Below are 16,740 nucleotides of genomic sequence, written 5' to 3' on the forward strand. Positions count from 1 at the left end.
GTCAGGCAGCAAAGGAGCAGGAGAATTGACGTTTCAGGCATAAGTTTCTGGATCAATCTAGTGAGCAGCACTAGACCATTACCTTTCTGATAAGAAATTGAAAGTCAACTGTGTTTGACAAGTAGTAACCTCAAAACAAGATGTAGAATGCATTAAATGGGTATTCAATTCTAGGTTTGACTCAGTACTTTAGGTGTCATAACATTAAGGCATATTGGTTAAGTATAACAAATACTTATTTACTGGTGCTGCTACTAGGTAGTTTAGTTACGATACACCAAGAGTGTCTGCTCTAAAATATGTTCATCTAGAAACTGTAGCCCTATTTCTTTACATACTCCATTAATCAGCTGAAGCCAGTTGAAAGTGATCCAAAATGAAAAAAAGGACAAAACATTGAGATTCATAATCCTGTTTTTTTATTTCCAATCTGCTTTCAAATTGCACAAAACTGACAGGACAGTTTAATTCTCTGTACACTCAAAGACAGTGACCTAACACACCACAATATCCAGCAAATGCAAGACCTTAGCACAGGGTTGGAAACAGACTGGGTTCAGTGACTGTCAAAACCAGTGGTCCCACATTAGCACTGTATATTAGCACAGGAGACCATCCTTAAATGAAGGGGGGAGAACAGTTGTAGTAAAAACTTTAAAGACCTCCGCATGGTTTTAAAGAGCCTGCATAGATTGGAGTCCAAGTTTAATCATGAGACAGGAACTTTTCAATTTTTACTGAATTACTCAATTTCCAACATTTAGATAATGGTGTTGGGTGCACTGTGATTAGTGTTTTTGTTGCTTAACATAACATAAGCAGCCAAGTCCCGTACTCCACTTCTACCATAATGAATACAATAGGATTTACTGCTTTTTTTTTTAAATACAGCCACAAGCTGCTCAGTTGGGAGATACTACATTAATGTCTCACTAGAGTGCAAATCTTTACAATAGACTGTATTGCAGGACATGAGCTCACACTGAGCACTTTAAATGCAACAACCATTCCCCTTCAAATAAAAATCACAATCTAATTAACATGGAATGTGAGGAATGAGTTAGACAGCTGTGATCAAACATTCAGAACAAGAAAAGAAAAAAAAGACTGAAGTCCTTCATGACATACAATAAAGAGCTTTGCTTTCTCTTCCCTGTTGCAAGATGGAGGGAAACTGGCAGATGCTGAGCAGGTGAGTTACTTGGAAATGTTTGCCTTACATACTATACCCATATGTGCCAGGCTGAGCATATGGTTGGGCACCATAACTGTAGCCATAGGCAGCCTGTGGAGGGACACTCACACTGGGTCCTGCTGTCAACATTAGCTGTGACTGACCTGCATAGAAGGAAAAGAAAACAATTAGCACAACGTGGAGCGCTGGAAGTAAAAAAACATAAGCCTGTACTGTCATAATAGATCCATATGCTTATTTGTTAGCAGGATTTCAATAGAAAATCAAATCAGCATTTTAGCTATGGCCACTTGTGTAGCACATCACTACTGCAATGGGGGTGAGCTTCAGTTGGCTGGACAGCTGGCTTGTGACGCAGTGTGACAGCAATAGCACAGGTTCAATATCAGTCAGTCTCTCCCCTTGCCTAAGGCAACAACTTGATTAAATCAGTCATCTAAAATGACACTTATGGTCTGATAGGACCACAGCACTAATGTAAAGTGCAAATCTAGAAGAACCCCCAGCTGCAATTAAGATCCTGCATCCCACAAATTTAACATTTTACTATGATCCAGTTAGCATTGAGCCAATTTATAAATAAATTCACAGGGTGGGGCAGTTGATAGCTAGGCCAGCATTTATTGCCCAGCCCTAATTTAAAAAGGGTCAACCAGTGTCTGGAGTAGAGTGTGGGTCTGACCCAATTATGGATGGCAGTTTCCTTCCCAAAAAGAAACTGGACCAGCTGGATTTTTCCTAATACTGTAGTTAGATCAGCTTTCATTCTATGTATTTCTTAGATTTAAAATATCACTATCTGCAATCATACCACTAGGCAATAGAGTCCCATTAAGGGGAGGCAAACAGTGGGCAGCAATCCATTGTTGGGGCATTAAGTTTTTGCCCTGTCAAAGCCATCCCACAATTATAATCTTGGCTTGTTTTGCATTTCAGGGTTCAATATAACTGGCAAGGTCATGGACGGTAGATTTAAAATTGAACAAGAACACCAAGCAAAAGATTCATGCCTTAAATACTAGCACCATGATCTTTCACTGAAGATAGAAGACAGCATCACAAGGATCAGAGTTTGAGGCAATTTCAACTGAACATCTAGTAAAATATTTTCAAGGTCTTGTTAATAAACCTATCTGGCACTCCATTTCAAGCACAATGTATTGAGAATTGATCATGACAGTAAGCGGTTTGACCTGGATTCAGGTATTTGACTTCAAAATGTGTCTAGGTCAAATTTTGTCCACAGGTTAGTACTGGCAAGGTGAGGCCCTGGTTCTTTTACTGATAGCTTGCATCTTCATGAACATCTACACAACTAAATTTGAGTATATAACACTTCTCAATTTACTTAAATTACATTGTAAATGCCTGTCACCAGTTAAGCAAAGTAGTGTCAAGTAACAAACCATAAACAATGGGGGTTGTCTCAGTAGCCTGTTCCTCCTCTTTCCTCAGCGATTCAGAGATGTCCAACTTATCCACCTGAAAAACCCAAACAAATACCAGTCACATGTTCCACATGGGCAAGGTTTGCTTCCTGTTCATACAGAAAAGCCTTTGAATGCTCAAGTTAAAAATTTCCAAAACAGGGAACAAGTGACCATTCAATGGATTATAATGCAAACTAAAACTGAGTTTAATGGTATGGCAAAGCTGACTAGTTCAATTTACTGGTCAGTTTCTGGAATTTATTAGAACTGCTTTGATTGCAGACCAGAAATGTTATTTTCTCCTCTGCAATTACTCGTGTTGATTAGGAAGTTCCACTCAAGGGAATTGCATGCAGGACTTTGGGAAGCATATTCAAACCTCCATTTGAGGCATTATCCAAAAGCCCAACATAACATTAGACTGGAGGAGGCTCCCAGTTCACTGATGGGGGAAAAAAAAAAAAAGAGGGACATGGACAAGGAAACAAATGTTCATCCAACATAAACAAACTTTGATTAGTTGGAAGCATCAAGTGCTTTCCCAAAGAAACTAATCAGCACCATGTTTGAACAATCTTATTGAAGTGCGATATAGGAATTAGAACAAGCCAGCTGAGAAAATACACAGCTACATTGAACAGGAATATACCCGGAAGACTCCACCTGTACTTTGTCACATGATCCTTCCAATACAGAGAAGAGAACCTAGACAACATAAGTTGGAGCTATAATTATTCATTACCATTCCTAGGATCTGAGGCATCAGAACCCTCGTCATTCTACATCAATCCAGGCTAAACAGCTGCACAAGGTGGTCTGCTAAAGATTCCACAAACAGAAGGAATAAAAATTCTAATTTCAAATAAAGTGATGTCATGTTTTCACTGCTCTACAAGTCAAACCAAGTTGGCTTTGAAATATTGCAATTAATTTCCAAAGTGTTACATGTCATTCCAAGTTCATTTTAGAATTACCTTATGTTTAGGTACATCAGCCAGTGACTAGTCAGCCCTACAGTAGAGACAGGCCCTTTCTGCCAAGTAATTTGATCACATTATAGGGAGGCTGGAGGCTAAAGATATGGACACTGAGTCCAACTGCTAATATTGTCTCCAGCCTTATGGAGTGCACAGTCTCAAGACTTTTGCCAATATTGGTTAGAAGCATTTCAGAGACAAAGGACCAAAATAGATTTAGCTGGTATCAAGCATTTATGCTTATGTCTTTCATATTGCCATGGGAAAGCAGCAAAGAAAACCTTGGATTTTGTAAATGTGATTACAGCCTGCAGCTTTGGTAGTCAACTTGCAGACACCAGCAATATACAGAGCATTAACCACCAGTAAAGAGAAAATGCTCATTATTCATACCATGTGAGCTTAGGCTAGTTATATCCAGACCAGAGAAAAGTAATCCACAGTTACAAGTCAGTTCTTTAGTTAGTTACTCAAAATGAGGAAAATTTAAGGCCAGCCAGAATCAGAACAATTTTAGATCGGTCCCTGAAAAGATAGTGTTACTTGAGTTCACAACTTAAATGTAGCTGGAGATAAATTTTGCTACAAAGGAATCTTTTCCATGTATTCAAACTACATGTTGCCTATCAAAACAAATTTAAGCATTCTAGTTGAAGTTAAAATATAAACCATGTCTCCACTAAACCAGAAGTCTACAACCACAGGGATTTTGTGTAGAAAAACAGAACCAGGGCTTCCTAGCTGGGACCATTCCATTACAAATCAACTGCTTTACTATTACTTGTCAAAGCAAGTTGTAAAATCAGGTTCAGTGGACAGAGATATCAGGAGAAGTGCACTAGCCCAATAAATAGCCTCAGTTGTCTAGGATGGAGTAGGTGGAGCTCAATTGCACTTTGTACTCAGGGCTGCAGTCAACTCAAAAATCAACTCTGGCTCAGGTGGTAAAGGCAAAAACAAGCCATTTAATTCTTAGAAAGGTTCAAGCAATGTTAACATAACCAAGATCCAAAATACTAATGCAAATGCTCAAGCTGTTAGTAAGAGCTTAAGTCACCACATATGCTGACAATTAACTGCTGCATGCAATATTTGCACCTTGGGTGCTGATCCATTGAATGGTCCCGAGCCCATGCTTGTTAATATTAACATTACTGTATTAGTCAGAGGTATGTAGAGAAACATTAACCGAAAGGCAGATCCAGAACATGCTATGACAACCAACATGGGCAACTGATATTGAAAGCAGCCAACTTAAGTTAGTGACTCAAATACAGTTTTAGTTTGGCCATTGCAGCTTGGCATTTTTCCAATTGTTCCTCAAATAACTGGAGGTGGAATCTTCAGCCTGAAAAATCAAAATACCACAAATGCCTATCCATATTTCTTCCTGCTCATGTTTTCATAGTTAAATTTACATTAGATATAATTAAAGTCTCTACCTTACAGGACAATTGCATACACTTTGCAAGTATCAAGTGCACATATATTCCACTCCTTTATCCTGTACTCCAACTGCCTTCCAAAGAAGGAACTAAAGCTACACTGGCACTGAAGTGCACAGTTTCCCTTTCTGAAGGGAAAGCACTTTTTCACTAATTCACGTGAGTAATATCACCACAAAAGGGGAAGGCACACTAATTTCAACATTACACCAAAATAATCTTAACTTCACTCTCCACTAGCACATCAGTAACTTAGGTACAAGCATGACTAAATCACAGATCCACTTAAAAGTAATGTCTAACCACAACTAGACTTAAGCATGCATCATCCATTTACTGGATGACAGCAAGTGCTGCACAAAGTTTGTTTTTACTGATCTGCAAACAGCTTAAAATTCTTTACATACCCCTTTGTTAATGGCAGTTAGTAGAAGAATTAGAATAAATGCAGCACAAAAAGGCTTTTCCATGAACTGCAGCCAGCAAACTGCAGTTTCAGTAGGTTAAAAACATGCTGATGTTTCATTTTAGCATTTGTGTGCATGAAAAAAATAGGCAAAAGTACTGAAGCAAAACAAAAAGGCCTGAGATGGTTCTGCCAAACAGGCTCTTCAAAAGCACACAGCCAAGCAGAAATGCTTCATGGCTTCAAAATGAGCTCCCCTTGCAAATGGAGTTGCACATGCTCAAGTTTTAAACACTGCAGTTCAGATACCTATTTTTCACACACACAGTGGCTAGAGGGGGCAACTGAATGACTGTACCCACAACACTGCTGCCCACTTGCCTCAAGTCCCCATGGACATATTTGCACCATGTGGAGCCACTTGGCTATAGCTAGAGTTCAAAACCCTATGTCCACAATAGGATGTCACTGTATTGCCTCATTAAAAAGGCATTGCTAATTCAAAAAACTTGAGTAAACTACCTAAATGAGCACTTAGTGAACAGCTTTCTTCCCCTTAAGTGACTTGACAAAAAAAGCCAGTCACTTGAGCAAAGACACCACAGGGACGCAACTTTAGCAGAAACAATGTGTGGGTCAGGTCCAATCATAAAACCCCTCAAACTGCCTCATGTTGGTCAGGAAGTCCATTGACAATATTAATAGAGTAGTTCATAAGCTGGTTCACAATCCTCTGAAGGAGGTTAGGCAGTTTGCATCTTACATCACAATCTTTAAAAATACTCACATTAAGTCTAATACCAGTGGAAAGCTTTCAAAAGTTAAGAGTGGTAAAAACAAGTCCAGTTTTAGTTTCTGAAAGGCAGGGATTGTGAACCAGTCACCATAAAGGCCACCTGCCAATTCCTGCCAGTGACTTAAAGTCACCGCGAAGGTCCTCACTAAACACTTCAACTGCTCTAACTCTGCTCGGAAGGATTTGCAGTGGATCTAGTGGAGTTAAAAAGCAGCAGTGTAAGATGGGAAGGAAAATTCATGCAGATTTCCTGAGTTTCAGTCTCCAGAACTAAAGATGGAAAATGAGTCAACTTTCACCTTTTTCTTTATTTCATCAACCTGCAAGGGAATTCAGAGGGTAGCAGCTTAGAATCCAAACTTGTCCGGCACAATAAAGCAGGTAGAAAACAGCAAAACAAAAAGGCAAAGAATCAAGGAGAAAGGGAGGGGAAAAAGGTAGAGAACAGTAAACAGCAGCATAGTGTACAAAACATCAGGAAGGACAAATACAGATGAATGATGGCAGAATAAAAAACCAAGTAACTTGATCATAGCAAGATGGAAGTTTTAAGTAACAGCCGAGACTCCATTTTAAAAATGTCTTCAGTATCCCATGTAGGGCATGTGGTAATGCATTACGTTGGCTACACCAAGTCTTGATGTTTAAGTGCTAACTTCTCCGGCTCGAATCTAATTTATAGACTCATGTGACAAGCTAGAAAGTATTGCTCATCCCAATGCTCAGTTGGGAAAAAGAAAAATTAGTTCCAGGGCAATTTGAGTTTTAAAAAATCTGTTCAGACAGATGGGACTTGAACCTAGATGTTCTGGTCCAGAGATGGGATACTATTGTGCCACAAAGTCCCAAGACAACCACAGCCACTACTTACCAAGATAAGGCCCAACTTGTGATCACTTAAATTTACACTGGTTGCATTAAGTTGAACAGGATTTGTAACCCGATTTTATTATGCCATTCATCTGCAAGCAAAACACAGGTAGCTTGCCAAAGTACAGAAAAATAAAAAACAAGATACTGCAAGCATATTAAGAGGTTGTAATTCTGCACAGGAATAGTGGCCCAGGAATGCAAAGTTGTTAGATATGTTAAAGTAACACTGCAGAGATGGGTAGAGGAACTGGATAAAAGAGGAAGTTTGTTAACCACTATCTTGCTGTCAATCAACTGCAGCACACCAAGCTTTAGGCAAAAAAGGTCAATCTGAAGAATGCCCTCATCTGTATGCCCATTGAGGACATGGGCTTCTTGATGTCAAAATAGCAATTATGAAGCAGAAAATCTTGACATATCTTGCATATAAAAATTCAATATTGGGGAGCTGTTGAAAACTACCAGATCCTAAAATAAAACCATCTAAAAACAATAGCAAAAAACATTCAAAATCTGACTGGTCAATACTAGAGTCTAGAAAAAAGGAAAGTCATTCACTAGATCAGGGAGTGAAACTAATTCGTTCAACAAGGAAGCTTGTCAGCACAAAACTCAAACTGGGGACTAAGATGGTGAACAGTTCTACAAAAAAAAAATTTTCAGCAGTTCACTACAATTTGATTCTGGAGACATGAAGCCATTTCTTCAATAGCAGCTTTATGGCTCTGCAGGACATTCACTGCTGATCTCCCAACAGCTAGTATAAGGTCTTCATAAACCAAGCTCTTCACTTGTAATCTTTAGTCACTACAGGATTGGACCAACTTTGTATAAAAAAAAGATTAAAATGAGCAAGACATTGAAAGCAATATGTTGATGCAGGTTTGTTTGCTGAGCTGGATGGTTCATTTTCAGACAATTTTGTCACCATACTAAGTAACATCTTCAGTGAGCCTTCAGAGTTTCATCTGGAGGCTCACTGAGCAATCCTACATCCAGAACCTCAACCTGAGCTACAAGTCTTCACAAAACTCACTAAGAATTATTTTTCCCAACTACAAAGTCATCAAAATTGCATATAGTACAAGCGAATCATGTTAAATTTACATAATTTTAGTATCCAAGTTGTGCTAATCTGAAACCGTTATCAGTCAAGTCAACTTACAGCCTGCACCTCTGGATTAGCTTGGCCTGTTATGGATAAGTCAAATTCTGGACTGCCAAATCATTTGTGTTAAGACTATGTCCAAATGACAGTGGAGAATCAGGAAAGACTAAGTAAGATTAAAATAAAAGACATCAGGATGGATGGTTAAACCCTCCTAGCCAGGTAGTTACCCACTCCTGTCTGGAATTCTTTGGGCTCCATCCCACCTATTCTTCACTCCTTACCAGACCCTATCTTAGCTACCATCAACTGATGAAGGGTAACCTAATCTGAACGGTTAACGGATTTCTCCAGATGCAAGCTTTTCCAGCACCTACAGTTTAGTTTTTACTGATCAAATTTGACAGATATTGGGAACAGGGGCTGTAACTGGATGCTCATTTGAATAAGTTAAACACCACATGATTAAAATGAAGTGAGAAAGGGGCAATACTCCAGTAATCAGACATTTTACTAAAATAGCATGAACCATTTTACAACCATTAAGTTAAGCTAGCCAAACAGCAAATTCAGCAGAATATTCACTTGCATTATTCCACTGTGGGATTCATTGAAACGACCAAGTGAAATCTCACTGGAAGGGAAGAACTGCAGCAACCACAACCAGCTTGTACAAACATTTATGACAGTCTTATTTGGTGCTGAAAACTCAATGAGCACATACCTTTGTAAGATACTCCCTCATCACCTGGATGAAGTAAGGCATGGAGAAATCCATGATGTTGTGCCTCCAAGACAGCTCAAGCACAACATCTGGCCTCAACAAGTCATAGCAAGTAAATAGACAAGAAGCAAAGCACTCATTCTTCCCATCCTCAAGGAACCACTGAAGCAGTTCTTCTGCTAGCTCAGTATCCTTGGACTCCGACGCATATTGCATAGCATCCTAAAGAGATGGAAAACAAAACTTTGAAATGCACTGCAAGAAAATGTATACAACCCAATCATTTTTAAAAAAGCTTAATTCTCTTCTAGCTTAAAAAGCATCTATAACCAGAGTGGGATGCCATACAAAATTTGCATCCAATGAATACATGCTATATATAGCAGTGTTAAACCGGAGCACCTTAGACATTTGTCCTGAATGGGTATGAAACCAAAGAAAATGGGTAGGAAACCTTCTAGATATTTGTTAAAATTGACGACAATTAGAGCACATGGAACTTGAACCACTTCAGGCTCAAAGTGAGGACCACCACCACTGTGCCACAAGTGCCCTCAGGGGAAGTGCATGCAGGTTTGAACTGATTGGTTGACATATGGACTCACTTGCTGTGAAGGTTATATAAATCTGTGCCAATGGTGGGAATATGGAGACTGCTAGATCATATCAATCTTTATTGCAACTGGTCACTGACTGCAGCTGGTCTAAATTTGGGAAACTTAACAGTACATGTTGAGCCAATCTGAGTTGGCTTAGTGTACTTGAATTTACCCATACAGGAGCCCTGATCTTGGATATTGTGAAAATGTAACCTACCCACTCCAACCAAAATTCAGTTGACTGCTCATGTATTAGTAGTCTTCAGAGGTAGAATTACACTTTTGCTCCCAATCATTAGTTCTACAATTGGACATGTGGCATTGAGGTTTTGATTTGTAATACAGTAACAAGGTCAACATTAACCTTACTATTTAAAACAAGCCTCTTTTGCAGCCTGGAACACATGTACACTACCTCTGCCAACTACAGCTAAGATATTTAAATGAACTAGCATGGCTAAGACCTTAGTCACTTGGTTAAATGTTTTAAGCTTAACCAAAATGTTTAAGTGCAACTTATGGGACAAAGTGGTAATGCCTCAACCAGTCAGTTCATTGAACAACTTTCTAATTTCTCCTACTACTGCAGACCTCAGGCACAGAAAGCAGTAGCAGCTTCCAGATCTGCAAGGCCACACTTCACATGCTGACCCTAAACAGCTGCATGGCTTGAAGTTAGCAATCACTTCGAACAATGTTTGCCTTTTACCTTTTGTTTCTGGTGACCAGTCCAAGCATAAAGACTGCCTTTAATACTCAAATTCAGCTCCTATTTTGAAGTGGAGCTTTCAACCTAATTGATATCCATCAAAAAAAAGTTTTAAAAATGCAGTCTTCACCTACAAGTTCACAGACCAACTCCAGGCATAGTAACCAGAATTGAATCAGAAATTATATTGGAAAAGTTAACATTCTCTTTAGAGATGCAGTGCTATGGCACATTGGCCTGAGGAACATGCGATGCCTGGACACCCTCCAGCATTTGATTTGTACACCAGTGCACAATGCTTGACCCCTTCAGCACATCTGTTATTGCATTTACACAACTATGATATGAGAAAAGTATGTCAGACTTTACTTGTATAAGCCATCAAGCAGTCTCTAGCTGAGATTTCAAAATAGATTTGTAAGATATCTAATATGTAAAGTTGTTCGGTGTCCTATTAGTCCTCAAGTAATTTCCAAAGGCTACGAGACAAGTATAACTACTTATCTGTATTGCACTTAAGTCACATGGAACACAATGCAGTCTGGGAGACGGTTTTGAAAGTGTTTCCATTGAGACACCATTCACTGGAGTGTCATCTAACACCCAAAGCACGTGCATTCAAGCTTTGCTTTGTGGAGTTGATCAAATTCACTAGGTGAATTGAGGACTGCAGATGCTGGAGATCAGCTGAAAGTGTTGCTGGAAAAGCACAGGTCAGGCAGCATCAAAGGAACAGGAGAATCAACATTTTGGGCATAAGCCTTAAGAACCTTCAGGATTCCTGAAGGGCTTATGCACGAAATGTCAATTCTCCTGCTCCTTTGATGCTGCCTGACCTGCTGCGCTTTTCCAGCAAAATTTCTCAAATTCACTAGGTGACCATGAATTGAACACAAGCAGATCTTACTTTATACAGCCTGTCTTTCTTGCATAGCTCCACACTCTGCTTCCAACGGTTGTTGCCCTTGAACAGATACGCACCAATTCGTCGGAACTCAATTAGCTCATGCTTCTCAAGCCGTTGAGCCAGGGAGATGTTATCAAAGTTGTCATAGGCATCTATGGATGTGCGAAGAGCCTAAGTCAAAGAGAAGTTGTAAATAGACAGGTAAATGCATCTCTTAAAGACAGAATGCTGCCACATCTAGTTGCACAGATACTGTAAAAGGACCAGGATCCAAGTGAATTAGATGCATGATGGTGGTGGTGGGGGTGGGGGGTGGGGGAGAAGAGAAAAAAAAAAGAGTGACAGTCATTCTGGGCTAGGGGTAGAATTGATAGTCACAACTTTGTTTTTACAGCCTGAGGAAGTAGTGCTCCAGAGTCTATTTTTAATCACTGTCCTGAAAATTGATTGAGGTGCAGGAATGTGGAGGGGGGTAAAGTCAGCTTGAATCTTGAGGCAGACAGTCTGAAGGGGACAAAGGACCTGCCCAGTCCCCAGATAGTCTATTGACTTATTGGAGAAGACCTTCAAGAATTCATCTGCAAGGTTAGAAGTCGTTCTAGGGTTTGGAACAAATTGAAATCATTTCTACATTTCAGGTCAAAGCATCTCAATGGAGAGTGAAGTGCAATAATTTGCTTGCTTTGCAAACATTAGATTCAAATTCATTTTCACCCACCTGGTAGTCTTCCTCTTGGATGAAGAGATTATTCAATGATTCATTCACAGACTTGTTGTTGTTACTTTGTACAGAGCGCAGGTAAGGTTTAACCAAATTTAGCTGTTTCACCTGAAGCAAAAATACATGACAGCTACAAGAGAATCTTAAATGAAGTGCAAGTGATCTAAAAATCAGCAAAAGCTCAAAATTGATTAAGTCTGCTCCAAGAAATAAGTTCCAAAATACTTTCATGGAGAATCTAATAAGGTGACCTTGAATAAGTCCCAGGGCCAGTATCCAGAAGCATCCAGAAGGTGGATGGCTCATTGAATTTGATCAACCCAAATTCAAGATACTACAGTCAAAGGGATCTACCTTCTTGCAAGAATAGCTCAAAACATTCAAAAACATGTTAATCCCTTGGTCACCATTAATCAGGTTCAGTACCTACACTGAATCACATTTTTGCCTGCCACAGTACTGAATGATAGCTTCCGAGCACTAAACCTTAAGGCCAGAAAGTCTGGCAGCTTCTATACCACAAATGTGGATAGCAGCTGGGTGGACAGTTAGAGTATTAAAATCCAAATTCAATTGGATTTACAAAGGAGAACTCAATTTTAGGGGCAAGGAGAAAAGCAGGACGACAGTATGGATATTTATACTGAAAACAGCCTGCTGGTACTTGCCAAGGTCTGAACCCAAAAAGGCTAGATAGTGACAGAACTGTACCCAAATTGATTTGACAACCCACATTAAAATATTCTAAAAACTAAAGCTGATGTTTCACTCTTGCAATTACAAACAAGCTTCTTCCCCTGAATGCTTTCCAGCAAGGCAGTACTTTACTTCTGCAATTCAAAAGGGTTCTACACGACACTGAATGTCACATGCCAGAATGACTCAGTTAGTAGGTGTGACTTAATGCTTCCATGTGAAAAAAAATTGAAGGTTTTGTCAAGAAAAGTACCTTAGTAAAGTAGTTCACAGCACGTGTGTGGTCCAGACGAGGGGATAGCACCATCAGTAGGTCATTCAGTAATAAAGGCTTAAACTCCAAGTAGAACTGTGTTGCTTTGTAATAGAGCTCTACATTGGCCACCTTAAGTGAAATTGAAGGCAATTATGAAAGCAAAGATTTATGTAGGCTAGCAAAAACACTTAATTTAAAGTGATAGAAATATTAAAACTATTTACAGCAATTCAATTTATGCAGTCACTTTGCTGACAAAGTACTAACAGTTTCCACTAGTGCTTAAACATACCTTCCCTTGCCCACCAGATGGCATGTCCAAGTAGTGTTTAGCATCACCTAGTGGTTAAAGCTGGAACTAAAGTCTTCCCATACAAATTTCACTATTGTGCAACAGGTTAGATTGCATGAAGTTCAGACCACTGCCTGATTCTAATGCAAAAGTGGGATTGTTTGGGGACATTATCCTGCAAGTTTGAAAGCATGAACAAACAAGTATCAGTAATTAGACCAAGGGGCATGGTGGCTCAGTGGTTAGCACTGCTGCCTCAGCAGCAGGGACTGGTTCGATTCCATCCTCTGGCAACTGAGTTTACACATTTGTGCTTGCACAGGTTTCCTCTAGATGCACTAGTTTCCTCCCAATCCAAAGATGGGCAGGTTAGGAGAGTTAGCCATGGGAAGTGCAGGGTTAGAGATGGGGGTGGGACTGCTGCCTCGATGCCAGAGACCTGGGTTCAATTCCCACCTCAGGCGACTGACAGTGTGGAGTTTGCACGTTCTCCCTGTGTCTGCGTGGGTTTCCTCCAGGTGCTCCGGTTTCCTCCCACCATCCAAAGATGTGCAGGGTCAGGTGAATTGGCCATACTAAATTGCCCGTAGTGTTAGATAAGGGGTAAATGTAGGGGTATGGGTGGGTTTCGCTTCAGTGGGTCGGTGTGGACTTGTTGGGCCGAAGGGCCTGTTTCCACACTGTAATCTAATCTAATTGGGATGTTTCAAAGGTTTGCTTTCTACTTGAAAGGCCAAATTGCATGCTTTCATACTGTAGGATTCTATGATTTAGCCCCCTGAACTCAAGCACAAAAAATCTCTCGTTTTAAATTCCACCCCCAGCTATTCCAGTAGCCTTTGATTCCTTTGTCCAATCTTAATCCTTACATTTTTGACTGTCCTCAGTGTTTTAAGTGTCCCCTAGATGTGAACTGACCCACGAAGTCAGCATGGAAATAACCATTCTTAAAGAGCATTCAGAATCTTCTACACTGAATCAAAGCACATACTACAGAAAGTGGGTATTCAACTAGTCATGTCCATGCCATCAATCATGTTTCTGGCCTATAGTCCTAGAAGTTATGGCAATGGGGGAAGAGGAGACCAAATATTGCTCAAATGCCAGGAGTTTCTCAACCAGCCTTTCAGGCAATAAGTCCCAGACAGGTCACCCTCTGAAAAATATGAGTCCAACTCTTCAGCGTTCAAACTCAGCTTAATCTATGCCTCCTAGTTACGAACCAAGGTCAGATGGCCATCAATTCAACTATGCTAAAGTTATAATATAGGACAGACCACAGATAAGAACTCTTGGAAGCCTGGTTTTCAACCAGGGAGGCTGACAGATCTGTGTACAAACTACTGCAAAGACCCAGAAGTGACTCACCTCAACCTAGACGGAGCAAAAACCCAAGCAGGACAGAACAGCACTTCAGAAGCCATACTGTTATCCAGTATGGTAACGATGCATCTGCATGATAGCTCAGTTAACTAGCTAACTTCAGAAACAGGGCCTTTTGGGCCATCTCATATCCCCTCAATCTTTGCTTCAAGGAAAGCAAGAGACTCAAGCCAAGCAAATCTCTTTTAGCAAAGATCCTCCAACCCAAGCAGCAAATGTGGTAAAGTTGCTCCACATCCTTCCTACAGGAATCACAGCCTAGAATTGCATACAGTACTCCAATTGTGGTCCAAGTATTTTGCAATAGTTCAATGATACCTTTTGCTCTTAGCTAAAAGTACCATTTGTCTGATAAACCACTATTTTTCTACCTTGGGAGGGATTGATGTACATTAAAGTCCCTACCATGGGACCACTGATTTGCCTGGATAGCAACAAGTCTTTATTATCTCAGTAAATGTGATAACAAAATCAAGTGAACTGACTTGTTAGCCCACCATAACTTCATAGTGGTTCTGTGTTGAAAAACATTTGGTGCAACTCTGCATACCTGATTAGATGAATTATAAACTGCTGGTTACAGCCATTTATATTGACCTCATTTAATCCTGATTAAAGACTGGTCCTTTCAGCTACATCTGTCATAGACAAGGCATTATACCAAAGCCTCTGGACCTTAATCTGATCTGTTCCTCAGGAAGCTTGCATTAACAGGTTTGGTTTAATCTTTCTAAAGTTGGACCTCTAGCTCATGTTTCCTGACTTAAAATCTTGCCTCCCCTTCAATTTAATCTTAGGTTCTGTCCCCTCTGAACTACTTGCCAGGATCCTGTCACCCTTCCAATCTATTTGGAGATGCACCCTTACAGCCTCAGCAAATCACCTTTGGAGGATCTTCCTGTTTAGATGCAATTAAGTCAAAACAATGTCCAATCATCCTCAATTTTTCATACCAGGCAATCTCGTAAGCCTCAACCTAGCCAAAACACTTGTGCTTTTCCAGCAACACATTTTCAGCACAGGTCAGGCAGCATCCAAGGAGGAGAATTGACGTTTTGGGCGTGCCCAAAACATCAATTCTCCTGCTCCTTGGATGCTGCCTGACCTGCTGCGTTTTTCCAGCAACACATTTTCAGCTCTGATCTCCAGCATCTGCTGTCCTCACTTTCTCCTAAAACACATTTGTGCTCATCCTTAGTGAGACCAAAATTGCATATTGTCTCACCAATACGCTTTAATGTTATGCTTCAACTCCTTAGATACAGTCTTGTTAGCCTTTTGTGCGCTGTAACTGCATACTAGCAGTGCTATTTGTGCACTGGGACCCAAAATCTCTACACCTGAAATTCAGTCCTTCTATTCAATACTTCATTCCTGCTAGGAAAAAAAGAGGTTCATTATGCATATTATACTCACTGCCAAAATGCATTGGGATACAATTTAATTGCATTTAATACCTCAGATCATTCAAGTGAAAGCAGGTTAAAAGAAAAGGGAAAGTGCCCTAGTACCAAGGAACCTTGCTCAAGCCACAAGCTAAATTAACAGTTGAATCCACAAAGCAGCCCCTTACCACAGGTTCAAATTTTGAACATCTGCAATGCTTACCTTGGTAATTATGTCCTTGAACTGTCCCTCCTTCCATGCATCAGTTGGATGGTTCATCATAGTAATGATAGCATTGTCATATTCTTCATACTTATCATACAGGAAGACTAGCTCTGCCCACAAGTGAGCCTGCTCAGCAGCTCTCAGTACCTGTTCAATTATAGCCAGTTAGTAACTGAACATCCACAATTCCCTTGCATTAAGTCATAAAAAAGTTTAAGCTTACCTTGGGAATGTTGACTCTGGACCAGAAGAGCTCCAGGTGCTCCCTCATCTTCTGAGGCTTGTATTTGGAGTATAGGATAGCCAGTTCAGTAAACATGCCCATATGAGCACGTTCCAGACCAAGTGCTGCCTCTAACATGGTGATCAGTTCCTCAAAGTAACCACGGTCCTATGAACAAGAAACAAAGATCAATATAAGCACAAGTTTGCTTTCAGCCACATGAAATTCAGCAGCTTTCAGGGAAGTTTTAAACATAACTGATTAAAAGCCAGGTCAAATTCATTCCTATTTGGGTGGACTAAAACCCATTCCTTATTCAAGTTTCATTTGAGATACAAGTGGGAAAACATTCATCTGTATTGCACTTTGCACCAAGTACACAAGCTGGA

General features: G+C 40.1%; 1 protein-coding gene across 2 annotated transcripts in view; it reads right to left on the reverse strand.

The window, feature by feature from the left end:
* Window positions 1-396: 396 nt before the first annotated feature.
* Window positions 397-16,740, reverse strand: part of LOC122563905 (clathrin heavy chain 1) — a 62,384-nt gene continuing 46,040 nt past the window's right edge. The window contains exons 26-34 of one of the 2 annotated variants that reach the window (XM_043718134.2): window positions 16,352-16,519; window positions 16,126-16,275; window positions 12,840-12,971; window positions 11,888-11,998; window positions 11,170-11,340; window positions 8,955-9,176; window positions 6,549-6,569; window positions 2,602-2,677; window positions 397-1,338 (exon numbers count right to left, since the gene is read on the reverse strand). In XM_043718134.2, coding sequence (XP_043574069.1) covers window positions 1,217-1,338; window positions 2,602-2,677; window positions 6,549-6,569; window positions 8,955-9,176; window positions 11,170-11,340; window positions 11,888-11,998; window positions 12,840-12,971; window positions 16,126-16,275; window positions 16,352-16,519 — 1,173 coding nt within the window. In that variant the 3' untranslated portion in view covers window positions 397-1,216. The remainder of the gene's footprint in view (window positions 1,339-2,601; window positions 2,678-6,548; window positions 6,570-8,954; window positions 9,177-11,169; window positions 11,341-11,887; window positions 11,999-12,839; window positions 12,972-16,125; window positions 16,276-16,351; window positions 16,520-16,740) is intronic. The other variant, XM_043718136.2, reaches the window with a different exon arrangement.

The sequence above is a fragment of the Chiloscyllium plagiosum genome, unplaced genomic scaffold (assembly GCF_037043375.1).
Source record: "Chiloscyllium plagiosum isolate Xiang-an unplaced genomic scaffold, Cpla_swu_hap1 HiC_scaffold_31, whole genome shotgun sequence".
NCBI lineage: Eukaryota > Metazoa > Chordata > Chondrichthyes > Orectolobiformes > Hemiscylliidae > Chiloscyllium > Chiloscyllium plagiosum.